Consider the following 16,715-nt stretch of genomic DNA (forward strand, 5'->3'; position numbering starts at 1 on the left):
ATGCCTTACGAGTGTATTGAAAAGATTTCTGCCGTGTCACATACGGGCATCATACAGATTAAATACGGGTTACATACGGGCATCATACAGATTAAATACGGGTTACATACGGGCATCATACAGATTAAATACGGGTTACATACGGGTTGTAAACGGGTTCAGAACGCTGTCGGCCCGCTTCAGTGGGCGAAATAGAGCGTACCGGATTGCTTTCCGTGCTGGATACGTTCCTAGCACGGTCATGGTATGCTACGGGATAGTGGGCAGACACCTTTAAGCCCTTTATTTTCCAAATTATGACAAAAAAATATATATATAGCTTAGATTTTTTACATTATTTATATCTTGTTATCCTATATATTCTGAGCAGTGTTGGCCTTGTGGCTTTAGCGTGCGGCTCTCATCCCTGAGGTCGTAGGTTCGATCCCCGGCTGTGCACCAATGGACTGTCTGTGTGCGCATTTAACATTCGCTCGAACGGTGAAGGAAAACATCGTGAGGAAACCGACATGTCTTAGACCCTAAAAGTCGACGGCGTGTAGCACTGGAGGCTGATCACCTACTTGCTTATTAGATTGGAAAATGATTATGAAACAGATCCAGAAATCTGAAGCCTAGACCTAAGGGAGCGTTCAAGTATTACGTAACGCAATTTTTGGAGATTATTGACCCCCCCCCCATGTAACTCGCCGTAACGTTATTCAGTACCCAAGTACAGTACTGTACCCAAGTATAGTAAAACGTTTCGTGACCCCCTAGTCACTCTTTAGTTACTATTATGTGGTGTAGGTCGAAAAAAATATTCACAATAACGCGTAATTTAATCCCCGCCCCACATCGTAACGTTTTACAAAAGGACCCCCCTCCTAAAATACGTTACGTAATACTTGAACGCTCCCTAAAGAGGTTGTAGCGCCACTGATTTATTTTTTATCCTATATATTAAATACGTATATCTTAGCTTCCTTTAGTACCGTCGATCGGAACCCCTTCACGCGTAAAGGCCTCCTCCAGCTTTTTCCAACTGACTCTCTCTTTCTCCATTCGCTTCCTGCTACCGCTTCTAATTCTTCTATCCACCTTTTGTAAGACGCTTACCAAGAGGAGAGGCCGATCGGTCCTTAAAGATACACCTCTATTTTCGTAATTTCTACATATCAATCACTTGCAATTGGGTTTTTGAAAAAAAAATTGTGATAAAGGGGAAGATCATAAGTTTTATAACAAAACTATTTTATTTTTATTTTTTTTCCCTTTAATTCAAAAGTTATTTCAAAATAATAAATAATTTTTGAATCCAGTACCACACAGTAGTAAAACACGCCGAACAAACCCGAGCGCGTGTGACGTCATAATGTTTGTTTTCACTCATTGCAGTTGATAGAAAAATAATAAATACAGTGTTTTGATCTATTTAATTTTGTTAATTAATATTTAATATATTAAATATACTATATGGCGCGTTTTTAGTCACGTGATTTTTATTTAAATTTCATCAATTTTTAATTGTTTATAATTAATTGAAATTTAAATTTAAAATTTTTTTGCATTAAACATCAATTTTACTAACAATAAAGTTTTAAAATACATAAAAAAAATCAATTTTTTTTTTCATAAACCCAATTGTCAATTTTTTTGTTCTGTGTATCTAAAACTCGCTAGTGAAGGAAAGCATCGTCAGTCGTTGTCTCTGTCACAGATCAGAGACTTGCCTATGAAATAAAAATGATCAATGATATCTAAGGCAAACACAAATGTAGAGTGCAACACACTAGATTATTATTATTAGCAGTCAACCAAACCACGTGAAACATCAATCAATACTTCTATAATGTGAAAGTTGTACCTGTTTTCTTATGATGTTCATAAGAAAACAGCTGACACCGAATCTAAGACGTCTGACCCCAATCAACTACTTGCTCAATGAATCAAAATGTAATATATTTATAGGTAACTTATAAACGTCAGTAAACAATTAATTAAAAGATACATCTTGAAGTATATAATTATAATAATAACAAAATGCAATAAACAAAACAAAACCCGGTCTGTGAAGGATACTTGCTGTCTTCACAAACTAACAATGGGGTATCGCGTGTTGGAAAACAGATAAGGCTCTGCTCACTGCTGTCCCACGTAGGGTGATTGTTGGAGGCGCTTTGGGGTTTTGTGGGTAGTGGGTATGCACAGCCGAGCCGACATAAACCATCCCGTATTTAGAAGTCGCGCCGCGGAAGGGTACCTATGCGCTAGTTTAAGAAGTTCTTCTAGTTGTTATCATCAGATTTCTGTTTCGTTTTTTTTAAAGGTATCATGCGCTCATCCTATAGAAGGAAGTGTGCAGGATTACCTTGTAAAATGAGTGCTAAGGGATACCTACAGAGAAAACAATAATATTTATAATTATATTATTTATATATTTTAATATTTACTACAGCACGTCTTCTACCATGATAAATACTGTACAACTAGGAGAACTAACTTGTATGCAAGTTGAACAAAATCGTGTTTCCAATTCAAGTCACTTGCACACAAGTGTGACGTCATACATGCATGCAAGTACTTGCGTAATGGAAACGCGGCCTATCCGGTCGCCAAACTCCAAAAAAGTATATTGTTTCTTTCCATTTTTCGTCATCGTTTCAAGTAGGGCGAATGGAAAAAATATATGGTGGAGTTGAGTAGTTTATGTATCCATTTTGAAAGATCGATACGCGATTTAAATAACTCCGCTCGATAGAAAAAAAATCAAATATAGCCAATTTTTGACACTTTGAATTCATTTAATGACGAAAATGTATAAAGAACATGATTTTGAAATTTACACGATATATTTTATCGCAAGCCAAGTAATTCATTTCAGAAAAAAAAGATATAATTACGTTAATTGAATGTTTTACACAACTAATTGTTATTACGGGCCGGCGCGCCACCCCGAGACACTGACACAGCAATTCGTGCTGGGATAGGGCCTTAAGACTCGGCCCATTATGTCTGACACACGTAGAATTTTTAATGCCGGATACACAATGTTCTCCTTCACCGTACAAGCGAGTTTAGATGCACATATAAAAAACTTTAGAGGTGTCAAGGGACACCCGAATGGAACGAAATTCCTTTCGATTAATTTATATGTTAATTGGTATCCTAACAGTATGATAGATTTTCTCGACACCAATCTTACGACGAAAAAAAAAGCCAACATCACGAGGTGTTCCCAGGCGGTCACCCATCCAAGTACTGACCTCGCCCGACGTTGCTTAACTTCGGTGATCGGACGAGAACCGGTGTATTCAACGTGGTATGGACGTAGGCGATAGCTAAATCGAAAATGTAAAATATAACAACTATACCAAAAAGTGTCTTACAACTTTTGGTCTTAATTTATTCCGTCTAGCCCCCTTTCGCAACGGTCGATAACTTCGTTCCAACAAGACTAATTTAGTTAAGTTATTCCAAAAATAATTTTCATTTCTTATCCCTAAAAAAAAAAAAAAAACCACATCACGAGGTGTTCTCGGGCGGTCACCCATCCAAGTACTGACCTCGCCCGACGTTGCTTAACTTCGGTGATCGGACGAGAACCGGTGTATTACAATAGCAAATAGCAAAAAAGTGTCGTGACAACTTTTCGTAAGAATTTTTTCCGTCTAGCCCCCTTTCACAACGCGCGATAAGGAACTTCGTTCCAAAAGTCCATTGGTGCACAGCCTGTAGCTTCATCAGTCCATGCTAGTGCTAATGACTTCATATATATCAAACTGTCGCAATATTAGGGAAATGAAACCTTCATGGTTCAAATTTCAGAACTTCCATGAGAACCCAATCGCAGCCCGGGAAACCATCAACAGCTGGGTAGAACGCGTTACAAAGAATAATATCCAGGATCTAATACCAGCTGACGGTATATCCGAAGCCACCAAGCTGGTGCTGGCAAATGCCGCGTATTTCAAAGGCGTGTGGGCGTCCAAATTCCTGGTAGAAAGAACGAAGAAGCAGGTGTTTTTTGTGTCTGAAACCCGACAGACCTTGTGGCCTTTTATGAGACAGAAGGGAATATTTCATTACAGTAAGTTTTTGACAAGGTTTTAAATGAAAATAAAGTTTTTTTGGCTAGAGTTAGGTTCGGTGGCGGTTGTGAGAGGGTACAGTGCTACATATTCTTACCAGTAAATAAAAATTAACCATTATAAGGGGAATAATTTGAAGTCATTATAACAAAATATTAGTTAATTGAAATGTCTTAATAAAACAATGCATACTAGTGTCTAGAACTACACTAGACACTAACTGACTGAATGTAGACACTAGTAGACATTACACATATACTTAAAACTTATATAAACGTATACTTCTTTGGCATTATTAAAAATAGTTTTTGATTGCATGCAAATAATTAATTACAATTAAATAATCAAAGACTGGAAGAGGAGTCATTATAGTCAATAAAGTTCGGTTTACATTTGAAAAATTAAATAAATAAATATTATTATTCTCTTACATTAAGTGTAACATAAATTCTATTATTATTCGAATGTTGTTTTTAAATTATGTCCAATGCCGTAGCATCTACCGTGGGCAACTTCATTCTGTTAATTTTGTGTCATGGTGCGCGCGCATCGTAATATTTCACTCTCATCAATTTTTCATAACGCGCCTAAAGAAGTATAACTTCAATAAATGTGACACTTGACAGAAGACAAAATTCCACCCGTATCACCTCGAAGTCTGTCCGATAACTGAGCGTTTTTAAAGGCAGTTTTTCCGCGCACTAACACTATGTGGAACCAGCTGCCCACGTAAGTATTTCCGAACCTTTTAAGGAACCGGAAACCGAATTTTTAAAAGGCCGGCAACGCACTCGCGAGCCACAGGCATTGAAAGTGTTATGTTATCACTTAACATCAGGGACCCAGCCCGTTTGCCCCCAGTTCTTAAGAAATAAATAATAGTTTAAAAAAACTAAAAAACACGCTTTTAAAGCACATCAAACTAAAAAGTGAAGTGGTTGCTCGATAGACGAAAAATATGGCACAGAGCGCCCCACGCTTTTTCACAATAATAAAAGTATTTTTTGTTCATTACCATTTTCAGTCTAAATTAGGAATTATTTTTCACTTTTTAGTTAGAAAGCGTATTTTTTAGTTTTTTTTAACTATTATTTATTTTTTAGTTAATTTTTTTTATTTTTTTCATTTTTTTTTCGGATTATTGCATTGTCATCGATCTTTGACAGGTGCGCAAAGTTTGAATTAAATCTGTCCGTTAAAAGTGTGTCAAAATCGAGTCCGAAGGAGTCGTTACATACATACATACATACAGGTGAAGCTAATATAAAGCGTGTAAAAAAAGCAATTTTTGCACTGAACTTAGTATTTCTACTTCGTTCGCCTGGAAGAGATCGCTTGTTAGCCAGGCGTATTCATGACAAATTAAATTGCTTTTCAGTGGTAAACGATGACCTTGGAGCACAAATCCTGGAACTTCCATACAAGGGCAATGACATCAGCATGTATATTCTTCTCCCGCCCTACTCCATGAAGGAAGGTGAGCAAAGAGTGTAAAAAAATCAATTCAAAACAAAATATCGCTATACTGTTTTTATAAGCACGATTCTTAAAAGGCCGGCAACGCACTTGCGAGCCCTGCTGTGCTATTGTCTAGCGGTGTCACTTAACATCAGGTGCGCCTCCTATCCATTTTCCCTCTGATTCATAAGTACCAAATCTTAAAAGGCCGGCGACGCACTTGCGAGCCCTGCTGTGCTATTGTCTAGCGGTGTCACTTAACATCAGGTGCGCCTCCTACCCATTTGCCCCCTAATTCATAAGTACCAAGTCTTAAAAGGCCGGCAACGCACTTGCGAGCCCTGCTGTGCTATTGTCTAGCGGTGTCACTTAACATCAGGTGCGCCTCCTACCCATTTGCCCCCTAATTCATAAGTACCAAGTCTTAAAAGGCCGGCAACGCACTTGCGAGCCCTGCTGTGCTATTGTCTAGCGGTGTCACTTAACATCAGGTGCGCCTCCTACCCATTTGCCCCCTAATTCATAAGTACCAAGTCTTAAAAGGCCGGCAACGCACTTGCGAGCCCTGCTGTGCTATTGTCTAGCGGTGTCACTTAACATCAGGTGCGCCTCCTACCCATTTGCCCCCTAATTCATAAGTACCAAGTCTTAAAAGGCCGGCGACGCACTTGCGAGCCCTGCTGTGCTATTGTCTAGCGGTGTCACTTAACATCAGGTGCACCTCCTACCCATTTGCCCCCTGATTCATAAGTACCAAGTCTTAAAAGGCCGGCAACGCACTTGCAAGCCCTCTGGCTATCTGAGTATCGATGAGCGGTATCACATAATATCAGGTGAGCCTCCTACCCATTTGCCCCCCGATTCATAAGTACCAAGTCTTAAAAGGCCGGCGACGCACTTGCGAGCCCTGCTGTGCTATTGTCTAGCGGTGTCACTTAACATCAGGTGCACCTCCTACCCATTTGCCCCCTAATTCATAAGTACCAAGTCTTAAAAGGCCGGCGACGCACTTGCAAGCCCTGCTGTGCTATTGTCTAGCGGTGTCACTTAACATCAGGTGCGCCTCCTACCCATTTGCCCCTGATTCATAAGTACCAAGTCTTAAGAGGCCGGCAACGCACTTGCGAGCCCTCTGGCTATCTGAGTATGATGATGATGAGCGGTGTCACTTAACATCAGGTGCGCATCCTACCCATTTTCCCCCTGATTCATAAGTACCAAGTCTTAAAAGGCCGACAGCGCACTTGCGAGCCCTCTGGCAGAGTATCCATGAGTGGTATCACATAATATCAGGTGATCCTCCTGTCCATTTGCCCCCTGTTCTATAAGTACCAATTCTTAAAGGCTGGCAACACACATGCGAACCCCTGGCAATGTTAGTGCCTAGCGGTAGTGCCACGAGCCATGATACCGCTAGGCATTCTTTTTTTTATGATTCGCCATTTATTAAATTTGTTTCTTAAATATTCCTTCGGGACAAACTCATGGTTCCCCAACCCATTAATACCATGTTAGTGGGTTCGTTACCAGGGCAATAGGTGAGTGGGGCAGGAAGATCTCTTTGTCACTAGAGACCCTAAAGAAACCTGTATTTCTTTGGGATCTCCACTGGGATCTGATAGATTCGGTAGATTGCAAAAGGATATGGTGAAAGTGGATTTTGAAAGATTTCCAGTGATTTGCTGCTATGACCAAATCAACTGCCTAACAAACCCTGTGTAAAAGTGCGTGCGTACAAAGTACACATGTCAGAAGTGAAACTTCTTTGAAAATAATTATTACTAAGGTAAAAGCCCCAATACATGATCATGTACCAGTATATGATCACTCCATGTATTTGTATATCTATTCACACTGTTTACACACTGTATACGTGCCAATGATAATATAAATTTTAAAAAAATCTGCGTTTATTGCACAAGACGTTTTGCGACAGAATTGCCATCTAAAGTTCTATTATGTAACTAAACGAATACATCAACCAATAGCGTGTATTATTTCGGTTTTTCTCTTACTCTCTCTCTCTCTCTCTCAATCTTTCTTACTATAGCTCTCTCCCGCCTTCGCCCCATGACACTGCGTGATACGACGTTTCTTTTGTCTCACTCTCTCTGACATGTGTACTTTGTACGCACGCACTTATTTTCACGCCATCTAGCGGCACTGTGTGAACGTAACCCCGCTCTGATCGCGCGGTATTTTTGAATTAATTTTATGATCATCTAACAGTACAGAAATCTGAGGTCTTAAAAAGGCCACTGATGTATTAATTTCTAAAATTACTAAACATTATTTACAGGAGTATCGAATATAATAGCGAAGTTGACACCTGAACGACTAGCCGCAGTTGTGGAGGAAGGTTATATGGGACGGGAGGTTGTGGTGGAAATTCCCAAATTCACAATTGAAAGGAGCTTGCCTCTTCGTACAGTGAGTATTCCTCTATTTGGTTAAGGTAGCCAACTGCTTTTATAAAAGCCCTTGATTTGACAATTGACAGTAAATGTTAAATTAGAAGCATTTAATGTATATTTCTTTATTGGCGTTCATAAGTGTACATTGTGTTACCTATATCAATGTAAATGAATAACCAAACTTTTTCACGTTATATTTTTACTAGCCGTTTCGCGCCCGCTTTGCTGGACGAATTAAAATAAATTTTATGTTTCATTATTTTATTTTTTTTCATATTTTTATTATTCTTCTTTTTAACTTCCCGCTAAGAAAATTGAAATATTTCGAAAATCGAGTTTTTAACAGATGTTGACGTTTTGCGGTTCTAGGAAGCCTCTTTTGTTTTTATTAGCGGGAAAAATTTTCATAAAAGTAAAACAGAAATAAAAAAATAAATAGCCATAAACCATCTAGGAAAAATTTCGCATCGAATGGTGGTAGTTTCATGTCGATACGATCAGTGGTTTAAGCGTGAAAGAGCCTCAAACGAACACCATTTTCTTTTTATATATGTAGATTTATAAAACTGTTTGCAAATAACCTGTCTTTCACAGTGTAAATACAATTTAATAACGAATTAGGTATTAGTTAGTCTATATATATAAAAATGAAAACCGTTTTCCGTTGTCACGACATAACATGAAAACGGCTTGACCGATTTGTCTGATTTTTTTTATAATATACCTTGAAGTACGAGGATGGTTCTTACGGAGAAAAATTAAAAAAGAGTGAAAAAGTCTAAAAACAACACTTTTCTATATTCTCATACAAAATATTCGTAATAATACTTAAAAGTCAATTTGAACTTTAATACCATATCATAAAGTTCAAGTGTTAGTGGAGGGGTTCCGGGAAGGTAAATTTTTATTTTTTGACATAATGTATTTGTTGTCTTATCAATTTTCTTTTTTTTATCTTACTAGCTAGGCCGGTGTCCCGAATAGCAGAATAAGTATTTAAAAAAAATAAAGAATCGACTGTTAGGCGGTACGATGTTCGCCAGGCCAGCTAGTTATTTTATAAATTTAATTGATATAGGTAAACAAGAACACTTATGAACGTCAGAAAAGAAGTTAAATTCATTCTTAATTTACATTTACTCATAGTTGCTCCCCTCACACTTTTAAATCGATTTTCGTCACGGTTTTGTAATTTTAATTGTCTTATTTATTGTATTATCTCTTCGTGTATTTCATGTTTGCCTTACTTGTCACATTCAACATAGTATATTGTGGTTCTTTTACCAATGTATTATGTATTATGTAGAGTGTTGGCAAGCTTTTATCAATATAAATATATACCTATATACAATAAAGTTATTTTGAGTTTGAGTATGGATATGGATATATATTATATGGAGTCTGGACATGGGTGAGCTTAGACCAAAGTGCGTTCTTCGGTGGGACAAATGGGATGATGGGATGAATGGGGTATCTAGAGGGTACACGAAACTTAAATTTTGATAAACAGTTGGGGCAATCAACCTGATTGTTAAATATTTTAAATGCAAACGATACATTAATCAATTTTCTTATCCAATGATAACATCTTAAAGTGCGCTAGCTGATTCCATCTTTGGCTATATCTTTAGTACAATTGTTTTTGGTTATATATAACTAGCCGTTTCCCGACCGCTTTACTGGGCGAATTAAAATGGGAAATAAATAAAATTTTATGTTTCATTATTATTAACTTCCCGCTAAGAAAATTGAAAATTTTCGAAAATCGAGTTTTTAACAGATGTTGACGTTTTGAGGTTCTAGGAAGCCTCCCCGAATGTTTCCGCGGTGAAGTCCGTATGTATAAATTTTCATAAAAGTAAAACTGCAATAAAAAAATGAAGGAACGTTGGAATTTAAAAATAGCCATAAACCATCTAGGAAACATTTCGAATGGCAGTAGTTTCATGTCGATACGATCAGTGGTTTAGGCGTGAAGGAGCCTCAAACGAACACCATTTTTCTTATATATATATATATAGATTTATGTAAGCTGTAAGACTACAACAAATATATAATATATAATAGTAATAAAATAATGAATATTACAGATACTGCAAAGTCTGGGCGCGGGCGATCTTTTCAACGCAACATCCGATTTTTCATCTCTCACGGATGATCATGGAATATACTTCGACGACGCCATGCACAAAGCCAAGATTCAAGTCGACGAAGAAGGTATGCTTTTTTTATTACTTAGGCCCACCAGCCAATGGGCCGACTCGCCCAACATCATGATTTCCGGAGAAATTGTCTGTCCCGACGGAAAACTCCAAACCCACCCACTTAAGTCCCTTTTAAGGAAGAGATTTGTCACTCCCCTGCTGCTTACCTTCTCGGCCACAGATCTGCCTAATCGTGAGATAGGCTAGGCTATATAGGATATAATTAAAAAAATATATCATAAAACTTTCTAACATTAATTACCATTGGACATTTGCTGTCCTTAATTGTCTGTTTAAGCTTTAAACGCTTAAACGTTTAAGAATATCCATAGCTAATCACCTGTATCATGAGCAAACCCCCCTCACGTACACACCATCACACAACACAATCGAATTAGGTATTATACTGTAATTTCTTTATAACGTCATTCGATATAACGAAAAACTCTATATAACGCAAAAACAGTTAATTTTGTTAGGTTTAACACAAAACCCATACATTAATTTACTCTTTATAACGCAACAGACTCTACTACACAGAAATATTTTCATATTTAGACATCAACAACATACTTAAGTGTAATTGTTTTAATCAGCTTACAAAATTAACCTTTTGAAGTGCCGAAATTTCTAAGAAAGACATCTGAGGTCAAACAGCCGTCTCGCATTTGTTATTGTTAATTGCATTAACACGTGTGACATTATTCTTAGATTACATTGCCTGTAGGGAATTTTCTCAGTTACTCTCAGTCACTAAACGCACTATTGTCAACTATCTATTCTTCCTATCCGGTGCACTCTTGACAGAGCAGTTGTGATCGCTATAAAATAGTGGTAATAGAAAGGGCAGATGCGCTTCACGTCGTTTCGCCATCGTTGCCTATTAGAGGTCATCCTGCTGCACTGATTGATATTGTAATTGACCAATTTGGTGTTATTTTCTCTTCCCTCCTTATAAGGAAAACTCTCTATAACGAAGAAAAATGCTGGGTGCCTTGAAATCTATATATATAAAAAAATGAAACCCGTTTTCCGTTGTCACGACATAACATGAAAACGGCTTGACCGATTTGTCTGATTCTTTTTTTATAATATTCCTTGAAGTACGAGGATGGTTCTTACGGAGAGAAAAATTTAAAAAAATTGAGTGAAAAAGTCTAAAAACACTTCTCTATATTCCCATACAAAATTGAACTTTAATACCATATCATAAAGTTCAAGTGTTAGTGGAGGGGTTCCGGGAAGGTAAATTTTTATTTTTTGACATAATGAATTTGTTGTATTATCAACTTTCTTTTTTTTTATCTTACTAGCTAGACCGGTGTCCCGAATAACAGAATAAGTTTAAAAAATAAATAAAGAATCGACTGTTAGGCGGTACGATGTTCGCCAGGCCAGCTAGTTCATTATAAAGATTTACACTGTACTTAGTTTAATGTATTGAACCTTTTTGTGTGTCCATCTTTGGTTATATCTTGATTGTTATATAATAGTGTTAGCTGTAGGATTACGAAATAAATATGTTAAAATGTAATTTCAGGTACGGTAGCAGCTGCTGCAACAGCGTTGTTCGGTTTTCGTTCCTCTCGTCCCGCGGAGCCGAGCGTCTTCATAGCCAACTTCCCATTCGTTTACATTCTCTACGAGAAACCCACGAACTCTGTTCTCTTTATGGGAGTCTTTAGGGACCCCAAGAAATAACTTTGACTGAATAAATGTATTTTATTTTACACAGTCTGTATAAGTTATCTGTTTTAAGAAATCCGCATCCAATTGTTTTGACTTATGACACTTTAAGCTGTCAAATATTTCGTAATTACGTCAAATGTCGTTGATGACAGCTTGCGTAATGTCACAAATGTTTGAAAAAAGAACGTGATATAGAAAAGATTGTGTTATGGTTTCACGAATTTTTACCTAAATTATTTTAAACGATGTTTTCAGCCAGAATTTTACTATCATTTGATCTATGACTTAGCATTTCCAAATTTAAAGTAATCAAAATATTTTTATTTGTAAGATTAGTATTTTATATATGTATAAGATGTGTTTTGTGTAAATTAGTGTTTATTGACTTATTATAATAAGTAGCGAACGTAAAACAAATTTTCCTTGTTTGTATTTTTATAATCGAAAATTGTGTTTTGCACATACATAAGCTTTATTTATTAAATAATATTAAAACAATGTGTTGTTTTATTTATAGTTTAGGGAGGGCTGCAATTAATTACATTCTTATACAAAAATATGTGTGTGTACTTATGTACACGCGTTAGAAGTTATACTTCTTTGGCGTAACAAGATCAAATCTCTTCAAAAAAATTATTCTGCGTTTGAAGAAAAAACTACACTAACAATAGAAAAAAGGTATTTAATACTATGAAAGTTTAATTATAACACATTATCTAGGTAAATAAACTTTATTTAAATATCCCAAAAAAATATTTCTACATAATTAAAGAAAGAAATGGAAATTTTAATTTTAAAATGTTGAATATGCTAACTTCAGGTGTTTTGTGTGACGGTGTGCGCGCGCATCGTAAAAATTTACTCAACATTTCTCTATCGCACCAAAAGAAGTATTACTTCAAAATGAACTTCAAACTTTCCAATAGCCTGCTTGGGGATATAATATAAAAAGCCGCCAACCCACTAACATAGGTGAAAATTGTGACTTTTCCGCCGTTTCCTTAATATATAGAAAGGGAAATTATTTTTAAAAAATCAGGGCGCGAGGTGACTATTTGCTCAGCGATTATCGAATGTCACTAGACTATAGTTTTATTAACACAGCGTAGATTACAGTAAATTAAAAATACACTTCCAAGAGACATAAATGAATATTAATAATTGCAATAAAAATGCCATTTATAAATCTCCTTACATTGTACAAGGCCTGATTATTAATTCCTATTAATTTACAGATTTTATTTAACGATATCAGATAACGCCCATCATGGTTATGCTGCCGCCATAATTCTATCTTGATCTATTTTTATTGTTATTTCAACAATATATTTTTGAAATGAAACTTTAGGCGCACTAGTAATTTTTTTACGGATGAAACGCAATAATAATAATATTAGCGTATCGAAGATGTGCAACGTTTTTGTCGAAGAAAAGGGAGAGAGCGATTGAGACCGATTGAGAGAGAGTGAGAAGGGTGAATTTCCTTATAGAAATTATATTTTTAAAATTAATATTTCGTAAAAAGAATAGTAGTATTTTACATTTTATGCAAAATAATATATTGAAATCTCAAATGACGAAATGTAAATTAAAATGCCACGTGTTTTTTATTATCGAAGAAATAATTAAATTTATAATTTGTATTAATTTTCGACATTTAATATTTTAATGCCAATTAAATTCATTAAATTCCTAACATATCTTCCTTTTTCCCTTCCTCTAAGTCTCGGTAATCTAAAGTTTTAGAATTGTATGAACAAGACTTAAAAATTAGTTTGCCAAAGAAGTTTCACTTCTGACATGTGTACTTTGTACGCACGCACTTTTTTACATTCTTATGGAACAATGTTCTAATCGATACCCGAAACCTCAGGGAGCTTAAGTGCCTTGGAAATACCTGTGTGTGTGTTCCATAATGTGGTGCTGCGCGGCAAGAGGAATAAAAAGCGCTCGTCGAACATCAACGGACGGGCAGAATGTTGCATTGCTGTCTTGACGTATGATTTTAATAATTTCTGAATTATGCTATGATTAAAATAGTATAAGATATAACTACGCTATTTGTCTGAAATAGTCTTACTTCGACTGGCTACAGAAATTAAAACTCGTTGCTTCATAACATGTGATATGAAAAATACAGTGTGTGGCACGGGATGAAACAAAGACCATTTCAGACCAGTGCAGCCCTGCGATTCTGTAACTCACTTTTTGAACTCACACAGCGGTTTTCACAGCGGATTTGAGCGCGACCGCCGCTGCGAAAACCGCTGTGTGAGGTCGAAAAGTGAGTTACAGAATCGCAGGGCTGGGTGATGACAACTTTCGACAATACACAATATACTATTATGGATTATTCCTTTCGTAAATGCTTGTTCCTTTTTGTATCATATATATTCCATCTTTGACTGTATCGTTAGTATTTATTTTATATAATGTATGTTAGCTGTACGAAATAGAATTAAACGTACAATACAATCATCAATTAAGTAAATATCTAACGTAGAACATTTCAATCTTGTAGAACGAAACAGAAGTTTTAAGAGCCGTGTACCACTGTGTGTACCTGTGTACCTGGGCACTGTGGAACCAGCTGCCCCAAGTATGTCCCAACCAATTCGACTTAGGGTCCTTCAAGAACAGAGCCCTACTGATTCTTAAATGTTCAGACCACTGGCGAGTCTGGCATTGTGTGTGTATATTACATTTTAAATATTTGTATTAATTTAAAAAGAATTTATTTTTTAGTATATATTGATTTAATTTATCTGTTTGCAAATTATTAAGGTCTTAAATTGTTTTATTTATGTCAGTAATGATTTAAGTTTCAATTTCTGGAGATCTTAAGAATAATATTCAGCTATTAAATGGTAACTATAGATTTTATTATTCAAATATAATATTAATATACTATACCAAGTATACCTAGTGATATGAGATAAGCATAATATAGCAATATAGCTTGTTTTGAGAATTGTTCATGAAATTATGTAGAATTAATTATTTAGGGTAAATGTAATAGAATAATGTCTAATAATATTTAATTTGCTTAATACCTAATTATCATTTCCGTTTGACACTCAACTTTCTACAAGTTTCAGTAGAACATATTTTTTGTACAATGAGGAACTTGACTACGAACCTTTCGGCAAGAGGCCCTTTGGCCCATAAAAACAGCAGAGTAATGCTTCAGTACTAATTGGAAAATGATAAATTGACCTCACCCGTTTAGAAAGTTTGAAGTTTGAAGACCGTATGAATCTGTGAATGTGTCTGTCAGATCAATTGTGAGTTTTAAGCGGGCCATAGACCGCATCTTGCAGTCAAGACCGACTGCAATATGCGGTTTGCTCAGGAACTGCTCGAGCGGTCCGTGTATTGCGAATATGAATTTAGTATGGAAACAGCAGATCGCCGTGCGGCTACCGCATATTGCAGTCGGTCTTGACTGCAACATGCGGTCCATCTATGGCCCGCTTTACGCCTGGCAACTTTTTAAAAAGTATTTACACATAAATCGAGTTGAGCGTTATGTGGGGTTAAAACAACTCTCAAAATTATAGACGCGTAGACAAACTTTCACAATCACGCGGAGAAAATTATTGATAGTACTACGCTTGTATACATTTCTTGAGAAACATGATTTTCCTGAGTTTGTACCCACAAACGAGCCTATGGGCCTCCCAAAAACGCAGTCATCGCCCATTTTGATGGTGTGCCGCCCTTTGAGGGAGGAGTATGCTCTCTTAAACAATTGGAAGTTTTATCTTCCAGGGAGAGCAGTTTTGGTTTCCTTAGGGCGTAGGTTCGATGCCCAGCTGTGCACCAATGGACTTTCTTTATATGTGCGCATTTAACATTCGCTCGAACGGTGAAGGAAAACATTGTATGAAAGCCTTAGAACCAAAAAGTCAACATGTATCAGACAGGCTGATCACCTACTTGATATTAGATTGATAAATTATGATAAAACAGATCTAAAAAAAATATTGGTTGTTTGTAAAGTAGGTTTACGATCGAGATGTTTACGTGATAACGTCTTATTGGTGATATAAGTTTTTGGGAAGTAAGGAATTAATGAAGATAACAATTTTTTCAAATTTTAAATTACATCTATCGTTTTATTCACACTTTTGATGATAAATTTCGGGTGTAAAATGACAAGTTTACTTATTCGACTATGATATACATTTTTCTTCATACATTCACGGAATAACTGGCAGCGCTCGAGATGAGACGGGAAATCGGTCCGTCTCTCTCTCGTTATACCTGCGATCGCGCTCGTGAGGTTTTGGTGTGACACAAGTTTCTGAACATGTCACCCGACTAAAACGATTTTAAAGACGTTATCACGTCAAAAGGTTGTAGCGACTCTGCTTTATTTTGTATCCCAGGAAAGACCCGTCGGGAGCGGCGACCCACTGGGAGTCGATTCCACAGTTCGCTAGCAAAAAAAAAACGTCTTGTGACTTGTGACTTGTGACCGTGGAGGATAAAGTTTATGATTGAATTTAGCCAATAAACTAAGTTTCTAAATACAAATTCACGTTTTGTTAATCTACGCTATTTTGAAAGGAAATAAAAGGCAAATCAAAAAGGTATTAAAAGATTTCTAAAATATCTACTGAGTTACCACAGAACATATAGACGGTTAGAAACACGTAGTCTGTGGATTTGTTGTCTCTGGTATTTGCTATTTACATCCACAGAAGGCAATGTCCATTTCCGCTTTTTACATTTTAGTATTCACTCCTATTTAGTGTTTAACTAAATACAGCCGACGTTGAATATGGAATTCAAAGGAACGAATACTACAATGGAATATATTTCTATCGGCTGTTTTAGCACATCAATAATACTGGTTTAGAAGTCTGGAGGCCTCG

At 36.4% G+C, this 16,715-nt stretch overlaps 1 protein-coding gene and 1 non-coding gene across 2 annotated transcripts in view; one reads left to right on the plus strand and one right to left on the minus strand.

The window, feature by feature from the left end:
• LOC125061836 (serine protease inhibitor 88Ea-like) overlaps positions 1-12,333 on the plus strand; it is a 28,003-nt gene extending 15,670 nt beyond the window's left edge. The window contains exons 4-8 of the mRNA XM_047667457.1: positions 3,808-4,069; positions 5,449-5,547; positions 7,828-7,958; positions 10,033-10,159; positions 11,687-12,333. Of these exons, the coding sequence (XP_047523413.1) occupies positions 3,808-4,069; positions 5,449-5,547; positions 7,828-7,958; positions 10,033-10,159; positions 11,687-11,847 (780 nt within the window). The 3' untranslated portion in view covers positions 11,848-12,333. The remainder of the gene's footprint in view (positions 1-3,807; positions 4,070-5,448; positions 5,548-7,827; positions 7,959-10,032; positions 10,160-11,686) is intronic.
• On the minus strand, positions 3,197-3,315 carry LOC125061970. Its single transcript, XR_007119121.1, has one exon. It is a non-coding gene; the product is annotated as a 5S ribosomal RNA (ribosomal RNA).
• Positions 12,334-16,715: the final 4,382 nt, after the last annotated feature.

This window comes from Pieris napi, chromosome 24 (assembly GCF_905475465.1).
Source record: "Pieris napi chromosome 24, ilPieNapi1.2, whole genome shotgun sequence".
Classification (NCBI taxonomy): Eukaryota; Metazoa; Arthropoda; class Insecta; order Lepidoptera; family Pieridae; genus Pieris; species Pieris napi.